Source organism: Paroedura picta, chromosome 14 (assembly GCF_049243985.1).
Source record: "Paroedura picta isolate Pp20150507F chromosome 14, Ppicta_v3.0, whole genome shotgun sequence".
NCBI classification, from domain to species: domain Eukaryota; kingdom Metazoa; phylum Chordata; class Lepidosauria; order Squamata; family Gekkonidae; genus Paroedura; species Paroedura picta.
Window position 1 is genome coordinate 18514923 of NC_135382.1, and position 22258 is coordinate 18537180.

Consider the following 22258-nt stretch of genomic DNA (forward strand, 5'->3'; position numbering starts at 1 on the left):
GGGATGGATTGTTTAAAAAGTTGAGAAAGCATTGTTTGGCTAAGATAACGGAAAGGTAAGTCAGACGACAGCATTATCAAGACAGAAAGAGTACTCTTAATCAGCAGGGGTAGGTCCGATGCTTGAGACAGACAGCCACTAAAATAGCAGCCATTCATCTCATCCTAATATTTTCTGTGATTTCTTCCTGGTGGTACCCTACTGAGAACTGGCACCTGGGGGAGCGCGGCTCTCCTGAGGCCTTGGGGGAGGGGAATTGGTGAAAATCAGCATAACTTTACATATAAGTACCAGCTCTCCCTAAATCAGCCCCATTCTTTAAATAATCTGCAAGAGGCCATCACAGATCCCCATGCCTAGTGACCGTAAAATCCTTAACATTAAGAATGGGCATTTACCCATTGGAGGTTTCATTCCAATCCCACTGCAGTTCGCAGTGGTCAATTTCTCCATATCCTGACGTCTGATCGTCTTTTTATTTGTGGTATGGAGGTTATTTATTTATTTACTGTTAGTTTTCTATACTGCCATCTCTCATCATGGCAGTGACTTGATGGCCAAAAAATGTGCGGTCCCACATCTGGAAGATGTTTTTTTTTTGTGGTTTTATTGTACACCGCCACAACCTGGAAGATCTGTGGCAACCTGGAGACATTAGCAATCATATAATCTATTGGCAGGCATTAAAATAGTAATGTATATTTAACACTTTCTAGTAGATGACTGAATACAGCCCCAGTTGTTCCATTTTTTTCACTTCTTCGCATTGTATGGTGCCGTTATAAGATCAACCAAGTGAAATGCAATTAAATACAGAAAAGGAACCTGGACGACTGGAGCAGAAGGCTGTAAACTTCAAAAGGTGGGAGCAGTCGGAAATGGCACATGGATCGAAATTTGATCAGAAAATATCTCAACTCCCATTGCAAAACCACATATCTGCTGTAAACTAGCAATGGCACCTGTGTCCTGGGAAGATAATCAGGCTTCACATGATCACGGTGGCTCAAAGCCAGCAACACACAAACAGAAACAGAAAACGACTTGGCACACTTTTGCTGACACAAGTTCTTCCCCAACACTTCCTCCCAATACACTACAGAGCCTGGGAACTGATTGCACAAGATTTTAGAATCATAGAGTTGGAAGGGGCCATGCAGGTCATCTAGTCCAACCCTCCTGCTCAACGCAGGATCAGCCTAAGCTGATGACAACAGAAAGACAACGGGAAATACAATACAAAATTTCTCCAATGGCACATTTAAGACCAAAATTTTTTTATTGTAGGTGGGATCTTTCGTGTGAATTAACGCTTCCTCAGACATTTGACATTTGGTCAATGGCCTTTTTCTTGAGCTTCTTTTTAGCTTAAGTGCAAGTGGAAATTCTGTGCAGTTATTCAACCCCATGACCACGGAACCAGATATATATTAGGTATGCATATTGGCATGCTTGAGCCACGATTAAAGGTAAAGGTAAAGGTATCCCCTGTGCAAGCACCGGGTCATGTCTGACCCTTGGGGTGACGCCCTCCAGCGTTTTCATGGCAGACTCAATACGGGGTGGTTTGCCAGTGCCTTCCCCAGTCATTACCGTTTACCTCCCAGCAAGCTGGGTACTCATTTTACCGACCTCGGAAGGATGGAAGGTTGAGTCAACCTTGAGCCGGCTGCTGGGATCGAACTCCCAGCCTCATGGGCAGACAGTTTCAGACAGCATGTCGCTGCCTTACCACTCTGCGCCACAAGAGGCTCTTGAGCCACGATTACTTTTGCGCAATTAAAGCTGGACCGGGATTGTTGTATCTAACTGAACGGTGTGTCAGAAATCCTACTGCTAATACCCTATCTTTCTCTTCCAGTTTTGCAGGGATGTGGTTCAACACAACCTTCAATTAATATTTTAGATGTCTTTCTCTGCTAAAGGCAGTGCGAAATGGTCTCCATCGCTCGGAATTGATGTCCGTCACAAGAAGGCCTCATCTTCTTTGCTTGGATTCTACAGCACTTAAGATCTGAATAGGATTTCTCCCCTACTGTTCCTTGGGAGGGGATCAGTTTTATGATAGATCAGGAGTCACACAGATTATTGGAAAGGAGATGTAAACGGTTCATCATAAAAACGTGCTTAAAAAAAAAACGAAATCCATCTTTTATATATTATATTAATGATCCACTCAGATTGCTCTTGGCTTTGGCAAGAGTCTTCGATGCATATTTTAGATTTTTTCCAGGCCTTCTAAAAAAGAATTGGCAGCATCAAAACCAGTTACAAAACAAATACACTTCAAAAAAAATAAACAAAACCTGGACTTAAATTGTAAGATCGTTAGCAGTGACTCTGGAAGAGCAACAGAGAAAGCACAAATTGGACTACTAACGGTAAATCTGGCCGTGCATACAGAAAATGTATTTTATTGCTAGACAGTGGCCGGACCGCTGTTGTTAGCTACGAGCTACATTGCTGACTTTACTTTCTGGGACTGAGAGGTGGGGGTGTTGTTACACTTCTTTTAATCAAACACAAACTAGATACCTCGGCAACTCGATCCAATTCCTTTAAACAGAGATATTTCTTTCCTATCTCGATGACAATCACTGGGTTGACAATACTGAACGAAAAATACTGACGTTACAGAAAGGTTTTTACAGGCAGGTTATGGAAAGCTGCGGAGAAGCGGAAGGGGCACAAGCAGGAAATGAAAACGGAGCGCCGCCAGTGGTATGCATCCACCCTTTTCTCGCCTTTATTGAGAAAGCTTCTATATATCTCGTCGGTTGGCTGACGTTTAATAAATAAGGACAACTTATAATATATAAAACAATATAAACATGTATATGCTACATGCATATCATATAATTTAGACGTAATAATTTATATAGCAGAGTGACGCGGGACCTATGTGCGCCCGATCTTCCTGGACAACGCGCACACGCAAGAGGTGTCTATTCTAATCCATCGCCAAGCGATGAGTTTGTTGTTTTCCGCAGTCAATGCACGTACAAACGTTTGAGATGTTTTGCACTGGGAATTCCAGTGCTTATCGTCTATGCCCCGGCAACCACTTTTAGCGGGTTTGGCTTGCTTACACCTCGTTTCGTAAAAATATTGTTTGACGGGCGAAGGGCCCATTTTTATCTCCCCCAGCACGGTCACCTGGTTGCCTTTAATGTCAATGGCAGAAGATTTGTCCGTCACCCATCGGCTCTCGCTGTCACACACGGAATACTCCCCGCGGTGGCTCTTGCTTTCGGCAAAACGCTTCCGGCGAGAAGTTCGGTTCCCTACCACAGAATTGCCAACGTAATCCTCCATGAGATATAAAGGTGGGGGCTCCAACGGTGCGTTGTCACTCAGCAAGACCCGGGGGGAGCTGTAGCGTCTCTGCTGCCTCAAGAGTTCTGTATCCATTGAAAGCACGGGCTGGAAATCCAATTTCACGTTTTCCGTACTTTCCACATCCGGTTCGATGGCTTCGGCTTCCTTCACGGTGTCCGCAGTGCTGTCCTTAAGATCGACCACCTGCTTAGATACTTTGCTTTTCAAGATGTCTGCTTGGATGAGTTTTATAATGAGAGAATTTATCGAATCTTCCGGCAAACTCCTTTGATCCATGTTGGTAGACTGGATGCCACGGAGATAAGAAAGAAATATCACATAAAACAAGATGGACATCACCTTGTTCACGTGTAAGATCTGGGGAGGGAAAAAGAATTGCGAGTTAGCTTAGAGACAATCACATGAGCTTATCAAGGGAAATGGGACTGGCTTGTCCAGTCTGTTGGCTTCTAAATGGCTTACAAGTGCAGTATTTTTCTGGCTTTGAGCACACATGAAGAAGCTGCTTTCTACTGTGTTGTATCAATGGTCTATCAAGATCTACTCTAGACCACTTTGGATCTACTGTTGTCTACTCTGAACTGTAACAGTCCTCCAGATTTTTAGACAGGTATCTTTATCATCATGATCTGTTCCTTTGAACTAAAATCCTAGGGATTCATGTACTCTGCTACTGTGCCACAGCCTCTCCCATGCAATATCAGAAAGAAATATCATAATTGAGGTCAGATCATAGAATCATAGAGTTGGAAGGGGTCATACAGACCCTCTAATCCAACTCACTGCTCAATGCAGTGATCAGCATGAAACATCCATAATATTAGGCATGATGTCCCACTACACACACCTGTAGCCTCTTGCAAATGTATAGGATCATACAGATTGTTCATAAACCGATGACTGTTTGGTTTGACTGGGATTGCCTCTTCAGAACCTCAAGATCTTCTTTTGCTGTCCTCCTGAAGCAAAGCTAATTGGAGATGCCAGAGAGTTAACTGGAGATCTCTGAACACATTGAGGTAAAGGTATCCCCTGTGCAAACACCAAGTCATGTCTGACCCTTGGGGTGACACCCTCTAGCGTTTTCATGGCAGACTCAATATGGAGCGGTTTGCTAGTGCCTTCCCCAGACATTACCGTTTTACCCCCCAGCAGCAAGCCGACCTCAGAAGGATGGAAGGCTGAGTCAACCTTGAGCCGGCTGCTGGGATCGAACTCCCAACCTCATGGACAGACAGCTTCAGACCACATTTCTGCCGCTTACCACTCTACGCCACAAGAGGCTCTCTATAGTGTGCAAATTCTGTCCAGGGGTACAATTTAAAAAGCCCTTGTAAGAGCTTGCCAGAGTGTCAGAGGCCACTGAAATTCACAAACGCAGACCCTGTTTCAACAAACAGGAAGAAAGTTTGAACGCAAACAAAACCTGGCTACCTGTACTAAAAATCATCCAAACAATCAATCAGGAGACACTCCAGCCACACCTCCCTATAGTTAGTAGCTAATCACACTGAACATTCCACACCTGCCAGCCGCCAGCAAGAGAAGCCTGCCACACAGAGATGCACATGTCCAGACCACGGCCACAAATCCCCCCCCCCAAAAAAAATCCAAACCAGCAACTTCCAGACACTTAATTCCCAAGATTCCTTTCACCACAGATGCCAAGGACTGAACATTGTTGGGAGACCTCTCGCAGAGCAAGTCAGTGCTGTAGTCCCCCCCCCCCCCTGTATCAGAAACTCCATTTGAACCTCTTGGATCACCAAAGTGACTTGTGATGCATAACTGCAGAAACTGAATGGCGGAGAGGCTTAACATCGGACACTCTCCATTTAATAGTCGTACCATTATTTTTACCTGTTCTAAATTATTTCACATTCATCTGTTTTTATAAATATGATGTACGCTGTCCAGAGTGGGGCTAATGAAATAGGCAGCTTAGAAATAGAATGAATGGATAAATGAAAAAAAAAATAAATTAACTTGAGCATGGGATGGGTTTCTTCATGCCTGCAAAAAACTACCATGAAGCAGGGTGTGGAAACTCTCAACCTGGCGGTGATCCACTTGTTCCATCTTTCTAAACCAGGTACACATATAAGGTATGTCACAGTGTGGAGCGCCATCTACTAGACTAGTGGGCATCTGTTGTCTTCTGGCTGTCGTGGTGAAGAGCAGCAACCTCTAATCTGGAGAACCGAATTTGATTCTCCATCCCTTCTCCACATGCAGCCTGCTGGGTGACCTTGGGCCAGTCAGAGCTTTCTCAGCCCCACTTAACACAGGACGTCTATTGCAGGGAGAGGAAGGGAACAATTGTTGCTTCGAGATTCCTACAGGTAGTAAAAAGTGGGGTACAAAAAAGCAGCTCTTCTCTCTTTCTCCTAAAGACGACTCACGGGGAGCTGCCATGTCAAACACCCATCAAACAAACTAGGAAAATTATGAAAACACCAACTCAATACTCCCAAATGGACAACTATGGAACCAGTACAACAACAACAACATAGCAAACGGAAGCCTTACCCATCCTCAGAGTGGCCATCCTGCCCCAGTGCCTCTAAAAACCCACAGTGGGGCCTGATTAACCTACTGGGGACTGACCATTCTATAGGATGGGCTGCTGGTGCTGAATTAATGGGGAGGGTGCAGGCAGGATCCCCCTATTGGCAAGATGGTGGCACTGCAAACAAACATGGCTCCAAAACTCATGGTTGCCTCATGGAAGCATAATGGGAGGGGTCCATCTTGGAGATATGGAGGTCCAAGACCACACACTTAGAACATGGTGATGGACTACAGGGAGTCGATTAAAAAACGTCAGCACATCTCTGCCCTAGAGGTTCCTTGAGAGGAAAGGGGCTGGGCTGATATCAATCTGCCAGTTCTGAAGTACATCCAATACTTGGCAAGAGAGACAAAGGAGCTATGAGAAAATGCATTTCCTGATAAGTTACTAGTGATTCTTCCCCACCCTGTAATAGCAAGGGGAGGGGGAAGAAACCAGTTAGTCTCTCTCAGTGGGCAGCTTGCCCTTTTATGGTCAAGAAATGTGTTTTCTCCATTCTCCTATTTTGTTATCCAGTGAGCTCACCTTAGTCTAGACTACGTCTTCCTTACAGTGAAATGAAAATGTAAGAAAATACATTAAATTTGTCACAAACGATCTTGCTGTTTGGTAAAAGCACGGGCCTACAGATGAAACAGTCAGAAAGGAACAAAAGTCATATCAAAGCAAGCTGTTTGGGAGACAGTAAGACAGCTCCTAGAAGACTGAGGGGCCGGCATGCCTGATTTCAGAATCAAGATAACTCTCTGCCCTGGACTTGATTGAATAATGAATAAATGTTGTTGCTAAGATGATTCAGAAGAGCCCTCCTTCGGTAGAAATGGCACAGCCAGCTGATTTCAGACGCAATATAGGGTATGGGTTGTTCAAGTCATGAGATGTAGCAGTAAGATCACAACGGAGGGGGGGAGATGCAGCTCCAGATTAACAAATAAGCAAATGGACATTGGCGGTGATGTGAGCCAGTTGAAAAACATGGGATTTACTTTCAAGTCCCCTTCCTCAAGTTCATATCCAATGAAATGTAGAGTGTGTTTACTAAAGAGTAAGTTCCACTGAACTCAGGAGGACTTACTTCTGAGTAGGAGAAAGCAGTTCCCCTATGTTGTTTCTTTTTACCAAAGACAGATTCTGAACCATGTTCAAGCCCTCCTCAATTCCAATTTTTAAAAGGATTTCGAAAATTAACCCCGGAATTGGATTCTGTGTGCAAAGCTGCAGCTTCCAATTGCTTCCTTAATTTGCCCAGTGAGATATTTTACTGATGCATGCACCTCAATCTTATACAGCAATGAGTACGGTTGTATTACAGCTCCATTTTCTTGCAGCTCCAGATATGCATAGTGTACCTACAAAGTGAATCCCCTGAAAATCCCCACTGCCTTTGGGCCTGTTTGGAAATATGGATGCCATCTCTAGCCTGGGAAACTGCTGGAGATTTTCTTGGGGGGGGGGAAGAAGTGGAGAATTTGGGAGTGGAGAATTTGGGAAGGGATTCTAAGGGTACCCCCTAAAGTTGGCCCTTTGAAGCTGCCATTTTCTTGGGGAAAACTGATCTTTATAGTCTGGAGATGAGCTGTAATTCCGACAGGCAGGCTTGTCCTGTCCCCCATCACCACGCTGCTACTGGTGGAGGTTAAGGTTGCCAGATCCAGGTTGGGAAACACCTGGATATTAGGGGATAGAGCCTGGGGAAAGCAACCTCCGTGGGGTATAATACTAAAGGAGTCCATAATCAAAAGCATCCATTTTCTTCAAGGAAACTGATCGCTGTAGTCTGGAGGTGAGCTATAATTCCAAGGGATCTCCAGGCCCCACGTGGAGGACGGCATCACCAGGCAGAACTCTCAGCCCCACTTGGAGGTTGACAGCGACTATTGCAGAAGATGTCAGTTCTTTTGGAACTCCTAAATATGTGCAGATGTTCCCTATTTCCAAGCTGCATCTTCCTGCTACTTGGAATATATGAGAATCGCAGATGGTAATGCTCGCCTCCAGCCCTGTGACCTAAGCAACCTTTTAAATTCATGCATCAGTGTCCTATCTACTAGGAGCCATGGGAAATTAGGAGCCATAGTCCCTATGGGTACTATTGTCCAGGAAGCCACATTTCTCAGGGCTTCAGGTGACCCAGATGTTCCGCTGCTATTGCAGCAGCCATGGCCAGATAAATGGGGTCTGGAACGGGTCTTTGATGTGAGATTTGGGGCCATACAAGGCTGGCTGAGGACAGATGATTTCATTGGTGTCCTCAGGAGCATGACATGTTTTCCAGCATTTCAAACTGGGCTCCAGAATGCGGGAGATAAGACTTGTTCAGTTTCAGTGTGGGGAACTAGCAGCGTGACACGGCAATAAGTTATTCTGTGCACCGCCAAGTAAAATGAATGGGGTCTATGTCAGAGCCCTGCAATCAAAGAAGGATTGGTCTAATGGCATGGCCACGGTGGGCAGCATCCATGTGGGAAGCAAAGCCCTTCCTGCCCAACTAGTTTCTGCACTAGGGTTGCCACGTCCTTCCTGGTGACCAGTGTCAGATTGGGGGGCAGGACTTACTACAAGAAGCAGGAAGGCCCATCCAATGTATAGCAACATGTCTTCGTCACTGACCACGTGACCTAGAATTGCTGTCATCACTTATGGGCTATTGGGGTCACACTCTAGTCTCTGAGCAAAAACTTTATGGTAAATTTGGCTTCTACCTTAGAGTTTTTGCCCAAATACCAGAGCGTCGCCCCAACATACTGGACGTAGCCATGTCACTTCCGGGTCCCATGGGCAGGGACGTAGACACGTCACTGCACATCAGATAGATCTCTCTCTTTTTAGAGGGTTAAGTTCTCCCCTGTTGGCCAGTTGATTGGCAGTGGGGAGGTGGGGCTTGGCAGCAGGAGATCCCTGCCTCCACAAGGGGGTCTTGCTTCCTTTCCTTTCCAAGATGGCCGGGAAGATGGCCGGGATTTCCTTTGGTGCATGAATAGGTGGCGGGTCCCACCGCCTGATAATCAAACCCACTGGGATTCCCCCTCCCCGGTCAAATGCAATTAGCAAACAGGAAAAGACGAAATCCTCCCAGATGAGCCGTGGGCTGTTTTTCAAGCATTGTCCGGCTCTTCTGGTGCCTCCCCTTTAGTAGCAGAACGGTGTCCTCCCGCAATTTGGCAGCTGGTTTAAAGAGCATCTGCATAGGCCGGCATGCCTGCAGCGAGACAATATTAAGAGGTGGAAACCTTTGGCAGAGAATAAAGTGAGAGTCAACGCAGCCATTGAAAGCGGGCGCATCTGGAGAATCATTATCCTGAGCCGAGATATTAAAAGGGAGGGGAGAAGTTAGGAAGCCACGATAGTTAACCTCTTGGGGGGATTGGGGGTGGGGGGGGGAAGCAACCTTTGCTTGGGAACACATTTTATTAAAGCAAAAAGAAAAAGAAAAGAAAAAGAAAACAGATATCTGGAGGGGAAAAAATACGACCGCGGAAGTGGAAATGGTGGCCAGGAAGGCGTGTGTGTGTGTGTGTGTGTGTGTGTGTGTGTGTGTGCACAAATGCATCTACAACAAAGATGGGAAAGGAGAGCTCATTTGTAGGTACATAAGTCCCAGACTCATGACTCAATGAGTGGTTTCTTTGAATGGCTGCTGACAGCATTTCTGCATGACTGATCACCCTAGTTGTATTTCCTTCAAGTCAGCCTCCCCTAGGAGCTTCTGCTTCAGCACAAGCACCTGCAATCGGAGGAGGTGGCTCGGTGCGTCTCTGTATGAATGGCCTTGCTGCTGTCGCTCAGAACGGCGAACCATGGCAGAAAAACAAGAGACTGTCCCCTGGGGGGGGGGGGGTGGATCATTCTCACAGGCTATAGAAGTAAACCTTTTGAGATCCGAGGACTACGGGTGCTTCCACTTGGAAAAAAGCATGCCTTAGCTATCCCAAGGTTGAGCATATTGCTCTAGGGATGCCAGCCTCCAGGTGGGAGCAAGTAGAACCACTTGGGAGTCATTCATAATTTTGAAAATAAAACCACATAAAGAATAATGTGTGGGCTTTGAAAAACTTTTATTACCCAGCCGACAGATTTCCTTTTCTGATTCGGCCTCCAGGTGGGGCCTGGGGAATTTCCTGGAATTACAGCTCATCTCCAGGAAACAGAGATCAGTTGCCTGGGAGAAAATGGGTGCTCTGGAAAGTGGACTGTATGGCATTCTACCCCACTGACGTCCCTCCTCTCCCCAAATCCAGCCTTCTTCAGGCTCAACCTCCAAAGTCTCCAGGTTCCTCCAGGCCAGAGTTGGTAACTCTGCATTTGCTCCATAGGATTCCATTTCACTTCAAAGGCAATATATGGCTCCACTGAACATCATAGGAACTTTCTGGTTCACGGCCCCCCCAATTGTGAATTCTGCTTTACCAGACGAAAACAAAACACATTACCATGTATAAAGTAATGTGGCTAAACTTTCCCCCAAGAATGTCAACAGTCACATGAGGAAATGGCAGTCAAAAGCACAAGCAGGCAGCCTATGGCTCAGTGCTGATGGCGGTATAGAACTCTGCATTTGGTCTTCAGATGGAAGACAGGGATTTTTGTCACTGAATGTTCTTCTCTACAAAATACCTGGGCATCAGAGAGAATTGTCCTTCCTTGCCCTGCCTTACCATAGCCAACTTCTTTTGAAGGTGCAGGGATTTCTTTTCATGTGAGCATCCTCTCTAGTCCGAAGCAGGGCCTCCCAGATACCCTTTTAATACTTCGGGAAACATCTGGCTGGCTAACCAAGAAGCAGAACATCAAAGGAATATGGGAGTGTTTAAACTCCATTTCTGGTCTAGTTGCTGCTCTGCTGGATGACACCAAAAGTCCATGTGACTTAATAGTGTGCCTTCAACCTAGGGATGCCAGCCTCCAGGTGGGACATGGGGATCCCCAGAAATTACAGTTCATCTCCCAGACTGCAGAGATCAGTTCCCCTGGAGAAAGTGGATGCTTTGGAGGGTGCTCCCAACTGAAGTATTGGTCCTCTCCAGCATCCATCCACACAGTTCCAGGAGTTTCACTCTGCACCTCCATCCCACACCAGTGTCCAGGGAGGACCCGGAAACCATATGAAAATTCACAACAGAAACAAACTGCTTCTTTTCTCATTGGGCCTAAGCATTTGGAATGCTATTGCAAATGCTTCTAAGACCTGGTGGAATGAACTCCCGGAGGAACTAAAAGCCCTGATGGAGTTATGAAGGTTCCACAGGGCCTGTAAGATGGAGCTCTTCCGCCAGGCATTTGGTTGAGGCCGGAGGGTGACTGGAGTTAAGATCTGGGGGTCCCACTTTACTCTAGCGTGTTGCGCTGGTTGTGGAAGATCAAGGACCTTGAGTTATATCAGCCAGTACCGGAGTGGTTCTGAGATTGGGAACAGCTGGGTTAAATAAGGGAGATGTGTTGAGTTTATACTGCTATCTTGATTGATTGGACATGTTTTCCAGGAGATTGTTGTAGGGAATGTCGGTTTTAACTATCTATGGGGTTTTACGGGTTACTCTGTTTTATTGTTTTATTTTGTAAACCACCTCGAGATGACATTGTCAGGAGAGACAAGACATAAGTCTAAATATAAATACATAAAATAAAGACAGCAGTCCTATCCAGGTCTATTTAGCCCCCTGCCCAGGTCAATTCAATGGGGATTCCTTCCAGAAAAAGGCATTCTTAAGATGACACAGTTAAAACACCCCAGAATACTTTGCTTTTTTGTGAATTCTTGGCAGCAGAAGCCATCTGTTGAGCCAAAAAGACATCTTCATTGCCCGATATCTTTGAAGACCTGGCTTCAAAACCTGGCGTAGCAGATGCTGTTGAACATATGATCACCAGACAGCAGCACCAGGGGTGGGGGAATGAAGTTTTCAGACATCATCGGAGTCAGGTAGGAGCGGATGTCAAATTAAATATACCGCATCAGGGTGAAACTCTGACCTCTTTTCTTCTCTTGTGGCCATGTTCGTTGGCAATTCTTTGTAGCTACTGTGGATTGGGAAGATTCCACGTTATGAACTCTATTAAAACCACACCAAGAAGTGCATTCCAGGAAGATATGGAGAGAAAGGAGACATGGGCATGACACATGGAATTGGGATGTACAGGTAGCCCTCCCCCCCCCTTGACCCTTCACAGCACATTCCCAGTCATGATTAATGCTTGGCTAAGTTCTCTCCATGACAATCGATTGTCACAGGCATTAGCGCATAAGACAAGATGAATTATGGGTAGGGCCAGGAAATCCTTAATTTCTGCCTCTTGCCCCTCCTGAGGCTGGAAGTGGATATTCTAGAGAGAGCGGATTATCTGGAACTATTTCAATCCACTTTCAAGACCAGTTTTGGGGGTGAGACTATATTGGTTGCCCTGAAGGATGATTTTCACTAGGAAAGAAATAGCAGAATGTGACCTCATTGGAGCCAAGAGGAAAGTCAGGGCATAAACCTTGTGATTAATTAATTAATAACATTTCCCTAGATTTCTCTGGGTCTTGACAACCTTCCCAATTGCTAAACAGAAGTGGGTGTCTGACACGCTGTGTTCCAGTATTTACAGTTCCTCTACCAAAAAGTGGTGCCAAGAAACAATAGTTCAGTCCCCTTTCTTGTGAAATCTGGGGTCTTACAGGGTCCCATTCTGTCCTACCTGCCAATTAACATCTTTATGAGACTGCCAAAATACGGGATCTAGAGTTTAGGATGTTATGTACTAGATGTGAATGACGACCAGCTCCAAGTCCTGAACTTTTGCTGGAGGATAGCAATGGGCCGGATAAAGACCAATATGCTGAAATTCAATCCAGAGAGGCCCAAAGGGCACTTAAGAATGATGTCAGTTAAGCTTTTGCAGAGCCAGCTTGCGGGGTTGATGGTGTTGCAGTCTTCCTTAAGCAGGTTCACAACTTACATGTGATTCTGTATCCACAGATGGAGGAGCGTGTCTCCTCTTTTCAGGGATTTCTTAACCCAGAGTTGGCATCTCTTCCCAAAAAGTCTCCATCTTTGGGAGGCTGGGAAAGTCTTCTTCTGCTTGCTCCTGGCCATGGGATTTTCTCTCCCCTTTCTTTTTTTGCCTGTCCTTCTATCTCCCCCATGAAGACCCAAAATGTCTTTTACAAAATAAATGTGTATTTTCCCTGACAAAGTATGGTCACTGCAGAACAACCAAAGAATTTTGAATTTGCAATACACCTAACACCGGGGAAGAGGGGGGAGGTGGAAGGACTAGGGATGTGGCCTGGGAACCAAGGGCATGGCAGACCAAAGGTTTGGGAACCACCGGCCTAAAGGGTTCCACCTGGTCCTATGAAGGCATTGAATCCGACTGGGCTCTTTAGGGTGTGCAAACTGCTACTCAAAGACACACACTTCAGTTTCTCTAACTGCTACTTCGAGAAGGAAGCTTTGTGAATGGCTGTAGCAGCTGTCAGAGCTGCTACAGTCACCTTGAGGCTACACATGTGGTCCTAACCATATCTGTAAAGCAAAAGAAAAAAAGAAGAGATTTTTCCTGTACTCTGCGTTTTACTTCCCAAATGAGACTCAAAGCGACTTATAATCGCCTTCCCTTCCTCGGCCTAAAAGACACCTGTGTGAGGTAGGTGAGGCTGAGAGAGCTCTGAGAGAACTATGACTGGCCCATGGTTGGCCCAACATGTGCTATTGGTTTTATGTTTTATGGGGGATTTTATTATGGGGCGCCAGAAGCTGACAAGGGAGTGGCCAGTTATAAATTAAATTATCTATCTATCTTTCTATTTATCTATCTATCTGTCTGTCTGTCTATCTATCTATCGAGGAAGGAAGGAAGGAAGGAAGGAAGGAAGGAAGGAAGGAAGGAAGGACTCAGGGTTCAGGAAGGAAGGAAGGAAGGAAGGAAGGAAGGAAGGAAGGAAGGAAGGAAGGAAGGAAGGAAGGAAGGAAGGAAGGAAGGAAGGAAGGCACCAAGTCGTCTCTCAGCAATCAGAGAAACCCCAGATAAGTGGACCCAAATGTGGAGCATTCCTTAAAGTCTTTCTAGCTCCAGACGGTAGTAAACTTCAGCTGGAGGGAGTGGAAAAGCCTTGTTGGGAAGCAACAAAACTATTCCAGGATGAGCCAGCCAAGCTGCAGAATGAACACAGTGCATACGGCTTGCTGCCGCATCCAATGCTGCGTAGTGTTTTTGTTGCCCCCCCAAACTGTCGTTCCAGAGTTCAGCTGACATTTCCAATTTGCAATAGAGGCCGGTCTTAGGACTATTGAAACAGGGAGATCTTCTCCCTTGCATCTTTTCTCTCCTTGAGGTTTTGCTCCTGCTATGCAAGACTACAGAGAATACGGTGCCTAGAAGACATCGTGAACACGACGTTCTGTGTGGTAGGTGTGGCTGAGAGAGCTCCAAGAGAACTGCTCTCCAAGAACAGCCCTAGGAGAACCGTGACTGGCCCAAAGTCACCCAGCTGGCTGCGTGGGAAGGAGGAATGGGGAATTAAATCCGGTTCTCCCGATTAGAGGCCGCTGCTCTTAGCCACACCACCATGCTGGCTATGGAGAAGAGAAAGACCACAGATGAGAAAGGTGGGGTGGAAATGAAGTAACTCAATGCCCCTAAAAATAATAATAACAACACAAGGATGCATTACTTTGTCTGCAGCCTCGAACAGCATTTCCCAGTATTTTTATGGCAAGCGTCTTCCGTACACTATATTATTATATCGCTTTCCTCCCTGTGCAATTTACGCTGCCCCAAACCACCAATCATGTTGATGTAACGCTGTTCACAGGAGGTGTCATTAATAAAGCCTTTCGTAATCAGCCGGGACGGTTAAATCACACACTGACATATTTAAGATGAGGAGCCACTCTCCTAGCAGGCCTGTCGAATGAGTCTTACTCCCAGGAAAGATCCACACTGCGGGTCCCTTTTGAGACAGGAGAGGCTGCAGCTCCCTTTTGTTTTTTTACGGCTGGATTAGCCGTCCCATAGCTTGGAATGTAGCCTGTTGGCACGTCTGTCTCCAAAAGTTCAAATCCCGTTTGCAAGAGTTATTTGAGTATTGACCTCTGACCCGAAGCCACAGGCTGTTCCACATCATGAGAATTAATCTCCCAGAACCATCCTGCAGCATTACCCATATTCTTCTCAGGAGTCTGGAGGGTATTCAGAGCATTAACTTCTGGGACAGCAGCCTTAAGTGTGTGCCGGGTTCACGGAGGGATGCGAGCGAAGCCCACCACAAGCGGCTTCTCCAGGTGTTTTCAATTCCTTTTCCCCACCTCGCACCGACATTCCTCTATGGTTCTGAACTGCAAGCAATCAGATGGGGATGTCTCTCTTAGGTATCTAAAGCAGGAGAACTAAGCCTTGCAACGTCTTAGAGTGCAGGGAGGGCCCCTGTGTCCTTGACGTAATAGGAGTGCGGACTTCTAATCCGGAGAGCCGGGTTTGAATCTGCGCTCCCCCACATGCAGCCAGCTGGGTGACCTTGGGCTTGCCACGGCACTGATAAAACTGTTCTGACCGAGCAGTGATATCAGGGCTCTCTCAGCCTCACCTACCCCACAGGGTGTCTGTTGTGGGGGGAGGAAAGGGAAGCTGATTGTAAGCTGCTTTGAGACTACTTTGGGTAGAGAAAAGTGGCATATAAGAACCAACTCTTCTTCTTCAGTAATATCAGGGCTCTCTCAGCCTCACCCACCCCACAGGGTGTCTGTTGTGGGGAGAGGAATGGGAAGGCGACTGTAAGCCACTTTGAGATTCCTTCGGGTAGAGAAAAGTGGCATATAAGAACCAACTCTTCTTCTTCCGCACCAAACACGAATCGTAAAACACAGTTCAGCAGAGCTTGTGGCCGTTCGGGGGGGAGGGGGGCAGGGGTGGTGCGTGGATGTTTTGCTGAGAAGGGTGCTGGGCTTTCTGCCTCTCGGTTGGGAAACGGCTGGAAATTTTGGGGGTGGAGCCTGGAAAGGACCTCCGCAGGGTATAATGCCACTCAAAATACATACCCTTCAAAGCAGACAATGTTGCCCAGGGGAACTGAACTCGATCATCTGGAGATCAACTGTAGTAGTGGGAGATCTCCAGGGCCAATGGAGGGTAAAAGATGTCCCATCATTCCCAACAACATAGATAGATAGATAGATAGATAGATAGATAGATAGATAGATAGATAGATAGATAGATAGATAGATAGATAGATAGATAGATAGATAGATAGATAGATAGATATAATGTATATATAACGTTCACAGCATATCTGTCTCCATTAAGAGATGATTCTCCACAGCCAGGAACCTTTCCTGGGGGAAGGGATGCCAGCCTCCAGTTGGGACCTGGGGATCCCCCAGAATTATAGTTCATCTCCAGACTACAGAGCTCAGTTCCCATGCAGAAAATGGGATGCTGCAGAGGGTGGACTCCACGGCATAGTATCCCACGGACTCAACCCTAGGGTTGCTAGGTTCCCTCTGGCCCCCAGCAGGGGATGGGGGGATAGGGCTACCAAATCCAGATTACAAAACTCCTGGAGATTTGGGCATGAAGTTTGGGGAGGACGGGGACTTCAGTGAGGGATAATGCCAGAGAGACCACCCTCCAAAGCATCCATTTCCTCCAAGGGAACTAATCTCTGTAGCATGGAGATGAGCTGTCATTCCAGGGATCCGCAGGTCCCACTTGGAGACTAGCATCCCCACTTAACCCACAAATCTCTAGGAGTCCCCTAACCTAGAACTGGCAACTCTACCCCTCTGTCCCGCACTAGGGACCTGGTAACTTTACCTCTATTTACCCCAAAGTTCACTTCACTGAACTGATCAATTTAATCTGCAGTATATTGGAGGACTCCTATATCCTCTATTCACGGGGCATTTGGGAGAGCACAGCTTTGAGGACAAATGAAATGGATTAGACCAAGGCTGTTTTAGCCAGAGATGTGCATCTGTGGCAAATCTAGACTGCCATTGCCACCACCCCAGCCAAGAACAGGAAGAAGCCTTGGCTTGCTGAGAAGAGCCAGGTGAAAGGGAGGAATGCAAGACCAGAAGTAGCACCTGCAGCCAAGCCTACCTGCTTTTAGAGAGCCATCCCATGATGCCCTGGGACATCATCCTGCAGCATGCAGGAGCATGCTGGATGCTGCAGCTGTGCAGAGGGCAATTCGGCTTGCAAGGAAATCATCAAGATGGTCAAAAGAGAAGCCTTATAAATTTGAAAACAAAAACAAAAAACGGGCAGGGCATTTCCAACCCGGTCGGTTAAAATGATCCCTGGTAGAGATTTTGTTCAAGGTGTCCTCTTGATTCAAGTAGTACAGCTCTGGTCACCCCACAGCCCCAAAAGGCAGAGACATACCCATGACTGCAAAGCTGAACGCAGATTTGAACCTGGGTTCCCCAGGGTCTCTCTCTCTACCAGGGGCCCCAGGGCTCTGAAATCCTATTTGCACTGTCAGCTGGCAAAATCCCTCCCACAGTGAGCAGAAGGGGGAAAATGAAAAGAGGAGCTGGGGGGTGGGGAGAAATAACATAGGATTCACTCACTGCAGGGAGACGGGCTGGGGAAACTTTTCTCCCTGCGCCCCAAAAGCACTTTGCTACCCCTAAGCAAGAAAATTAATTAATAGTCTTTGATGTGCCTTTTTGTTTTGAACTTTCTTGGTTCCGTCCCTTGTTCTTTTTGCTCTTGAAATCATTATCACATTTGTTATGTTGCCGGATAACAAAGTCCATATGACGATTTCCCCCTTTGCCTGATCTCGATTTGCGTTAAGCTCCGCGGTTGCCGGATTTCTTTGGGTTAATGGTCTGATTGGGCTCTTTGAGCTTGGAAACGAGGTTTGACTGGCCACAGCGACATCTCTTCCCCCAGCAAAGAGCCCCGCCCGAGTCTTCCTTTGCATTTCGTGCATCACCGCCAAGAGAGTGGATCCAGATTGCCTCTGGTTGCTTTTGCTAACAAGGACACCCGTATTTCCCGCAGCAGCAAAACACAGGAAAGTATCACTAACAGATGTGTGTCCTTAAACATATGTATACATATGTCTGGGAGTTCTGATTGGCCCGTAGCCCCCTCCTCCCATGTGTGCATGGTGGTGTGTACACATGCGCTTCTGACCTTCACAAAAAGGGAGAGAAATTCCAGTGCAACTTTGGTATCGTTTCTGCTAGTCCTGAATGGCTAATGATCATCTTTTCCAAGCAGTGGAAAGGGGTGGGGGTGGCGGGGAAATGGACATCTGAATTTGGGTCACAGCAATAAACCCTTGTCCTCCACTGCACTTCCCCGAATACCTTCCCTCCCCCAGCTTGAAGAAGAAAAGTTGGTTTTTATACCCCACTTTTCACCGCTTGGAGTCTCAAAGTGGCTTACAAATCCCTTCCTCTCCCCACAACAGACACCCTGTGAGGTAGGTGAGGCTGAGAGAGCCCTGGTATTTCTGCTCTGTCTTGGCCTACTCCTTGTCTGCTCTGCTGTGACCCAGAAAGCAGCCTGCTTCCTCAGCCCACAAAACTCCAGGGCCAGAATGGAAACCAACCTCTACATCCTACTTTCTGGTGACCCTAGAGCCCAGGAAGATGTACCACGAGCTTTGCCTGCCTGTTTGGATCCAGCAGATGGACTGGTGCAAGTAGCAGATTTTACGTGAGGGAGACATCCTAAGGGGGGGGGGATCTCACCCCCCTGCCAGCCCTGCTCCTCCTGTCTACCTCTGGCTCTACTTCCCTCTCCTCCCTCCTTCCAGCTGTGCCCCTTACATGTTTCTCCTGCTCCTCTTCTATTCCCACTCCTCCTTCTCCAGGCAGCGGTGGCAGAAGCAGCTACACTGTCCAGTGTCATTTTGCACTGCAACATTCTGGGTGATTGTCTTTCTTTGTGATGCCCATGCAAGCAGGCATGCTGTTCTTCAGGTTTGGGAAACGGGGGTGGGGGGTTCTTTCAGCTTGCTATTTTTCAGCAGTTTCTCCTGAGCTGCAGGACAATCAGTTGGAGCCGTGGTTGTCCCCTCCTGCGCATGTGGAAGACTCTGCATGTGAGCTGGCCCTTGGCTAGCAGATGCAAGGATAGCACACAGGATGCAGCTGACTTCAATTAGAAGCGCTGTAAGTTGGGCAACAGGCTCAGAAGGAAGGAGCTTTCTGCTCAAAACAGAATGCTGTCCATAAATAAGGCTAGTTTTGCTAACGTTTCAGTTTACATTATTTCTATCTATGGACAATTGAGGCCACGCGTAGGCCGCTTCAGAGTGTAGACATGTGGGTCTGTCATAGAAGCGATTTCTGGCCCACCGTTGGGCAATTCTATTTTACTTTAAGGGTTTAGTGTCTTGATTCTTGCTTCCTTGTGGACTCTATTTGGGTGGAAAGGAAGACCATAAATGATTTTGTTTATTTCTTTAGATTTATAGACTGCCCTCGCCGTTCAAGCGGATTAAGGGCGGTGAACAAGAGAGGTCCAACAGCACGTTAAGATTGTAGTTTACACAATTCTAGAATCAGTTCTAAAAGTTCCACTCATTGGGTATGGAAATCAGAACCCAGAGGGGAGGGCAATACAGGGGAGGAAGTTAATTAGATGTTGATGTTTCAGTGTTTTACAGGTCTCAGCCATAGGGCAGTTGGAAGAGCTCCGGTTTACAAACCCTGTGGAACGCAGTGAGGAAAAGAAGGCGTGCATGCTTTAATAAGTAAAATTAATAACAATAATAATAAACAAAGGGGTTTCTTTTTGTTTGTTTTGTTTAATGTTCCCTCACTGACTTCCACTAATTCTCATTCATGTGCTTCATGAAGTTTTCTGCTTGGTAAACCCTAGGTCGGATAGAAAGGAGATGTAAAAATGTTTCAAATAAAATGAATGGGTTTTCCCCACATGTTTCTTGAACGAAAACTAATTGCGGCAACAACATTGTCGTTGCAAGTTAAATGCACTAAGAACTGAACGGTGTGGCCAACCACAGCACCTTAAATATCCAAAGAAAGAGAAATTCATGCTCAAAGTTCGGGGAACAACACACTCGCGCCACTTTCTCAAACAGAGAGAACCGATGTTAGGAAGGTCTTACTCTTGCTGAGTTTGCACAAATGTGAGCTATTCCTGTTCATCCTTCAAATAAGGGTCCCCCACGACGGAGCATTCCTCCATTCAAATAAATACCTGCACATCAAAATCTCATCCAGCCAGGGGCTGGAGGCATGTGGAAACAAGATTCTGCATGCAAACCTTTCGCTAGGTAAGGAACATCGTGCACATTTTTTTTTTTTTGCAAAATTTGATTAAAAGCTTTGGACACTTGCAGTCTTTCTCAAAATTCCAACTGTGCTCCACTATGTTCTCGGTAGCCTGCACATTTATTTACAAACTGGCGTATCTGTGGTTTGGGTGACAGCTGCATGCTGTCTTGCTCAATTTGAGCAAATAAACAATGCCTGGCAGGATGAAGCTGTTTACTCGCAAGTAGTCCCACTGACCTCTGGGCTTCCTTGACTCGCAGCCAATGGGACTTACATAAGCCTCCGCAGAGTAACACAGCTGAATGCCTGAAATACTTACCATCCCTATGGAGAATTAATTTAAATGCAAAACAAAGAAACAAGACAAAAACTGATGTCTGTGCTGTACGTAGAGAGTTGAACAAGGCTGCAGAAAGTGACCATCCATGCTTCTTTACTGTTTCTGAAACCTCTATTTCTAGATTAGCCAGCTATAGGTGCAAAAGAATGCAGCGTGACTCCCTTTATCCATGCTGGCAATCTCAATATGCAGACAGGGTAAAGCACCAGGCTGCTTAATAAGGTGACCAGATTTTAACATTGGTAAATGTTGACCAGGGACACCATTGACTAGGGAGGTTATTGATTAAAAATTTGGTCAATATGGAGCAACAAAAAGTTTCATAGAACGCACAGAACGCAAAAATAGTATTGTAATATATATATTTTAATTTCAACATAGGTACAATTTGCCAGGTGCCCCCAGATGTCCCTCCAAAAGTGGGGCAATCTGGTCCCCTTATGCTTAAAGAATAAAATAGTTGGCCCTATGAAAAGAAATAAACATGAATAGAAAGAGAGAGGCAGAGCCCTGAATCTCAGCTGTTGTCTGCAGTCGTTCTTCTGTTCATCAACTGTTCTGGAGGCAAACAGGGAGGAAGTGGACTCAAAAAGCAGGAAGTCTCCTGATTGCCTAATCAGGACAATGGAGGAGATTATTTGAAAATTATCAAGAAGTTCCTGTCCTATCTATGCTAAATATACATCGCCTTCGACACCCCCTGCAGGATTCCCCTTTTATTCTGCTCAGTTATGCACCCTGCAGTTTACATATTCCAACAAGCCAAGATGACCTCACATTAAAGAAATTATGAGCCAACTTTGCTACTACATATATCCACTCATGATGAACTTTTCTACCATGTTTGACATCTGTATGTCCATATTTTGTATTACATGTTTACATGCGTCTTTCTGACCCAGAGCTGGAAAGGGTCTCACGGGCCATCTGGCCCAACCCAGTTCAGGAAATCAAAATTTGAACATTCTTGACAGATGGCTGTCCAGTCTCCAGGGAGGGAACGCCCTTTCAGAGGTTTTCTAGCAGAAGATGGGTGTCACAAGAGTGCTCCAGCTTTGGATATCCTGCACTTAGCAGGGACTAGACAGGCCATTTTAAGCTCTATGAGACAGAGAGAAGCCAAGTGATAGAAGTACACAGGAAGGACTGGCCTGAGAGGCCAGGATGCATGTTTTCCTTATATGTCCCTGTCAAACATCTTCCTTGCAAACTCCAGAGCCCAGTCCCCATTGGAAACTTTACAGAGCACTGTTAGGTCACATGGCATTCCCTTCTCCTCCAACAGACAACATTCCACCGGACCTACAATTGAAGCCACCCAGTTACCAACAACAAATCCAATGAAATGTCAGGCCTCCCTCCTCTGTCCCCTCCCCGCCCCTTGATTCCTCCTTATTTTAACATCAGGTGGGCCAAGATGATCAAATCACCATTAGTAAAGGCTGGTGTGATGGTATTCAAGTTGTTAATTTTATTATTGTTAATTTTTTCATTTTAACTTGTTTGCCCTGTGATTAATTTATTTGGTTTTATCGTGTTTTAAATAAACTGCCCTGAAACAGATTAGGTAGTAGGTAGGCAGATATGATAGATAGATAGATAGATAGATAGATAGATAGATAGATAGATAGATAGATAGATAGAGAGAGAGAGAGAGAGAGAGAGAGAGAGAGAGAGAGAGAGAGAGAGAGAGAGAGAGAGAGAGAGACAAAGAGAGACAAAGAGAGACAAAGAGAGACAGAGAAACAGATATGGGATAGT

General features: G+C 46.1%; 1 protein-coding gene across 5 annotated transcripts in view; it reads right to left on the reverse strand.

Annotated features, from left to right (window-relative positions):
• Positions 1–923: 923 nt before the first annotated feature.
• NTF3 (neurotrophin 3) overlaps positions 924–22258 on the reverse strand; it is a 79492-nt gene continuing 58157 nt past the window's right edge. For all 5 annotated transcript variants that reach the window (XM_077310428.1, XM_077310430.1, XM_077310427.1 and 2 more), the window contains exon 2: positions 924–3696. In XM_077310428.1, coding sequence (XP_077166543.1) covers positions 2899–3696 — 798 coding nt within the window. In that variant the 3' untranslated portion in view covers positions 924–2898. The remainder of the gene's footprint in view (positions 3697–22258) is intronic.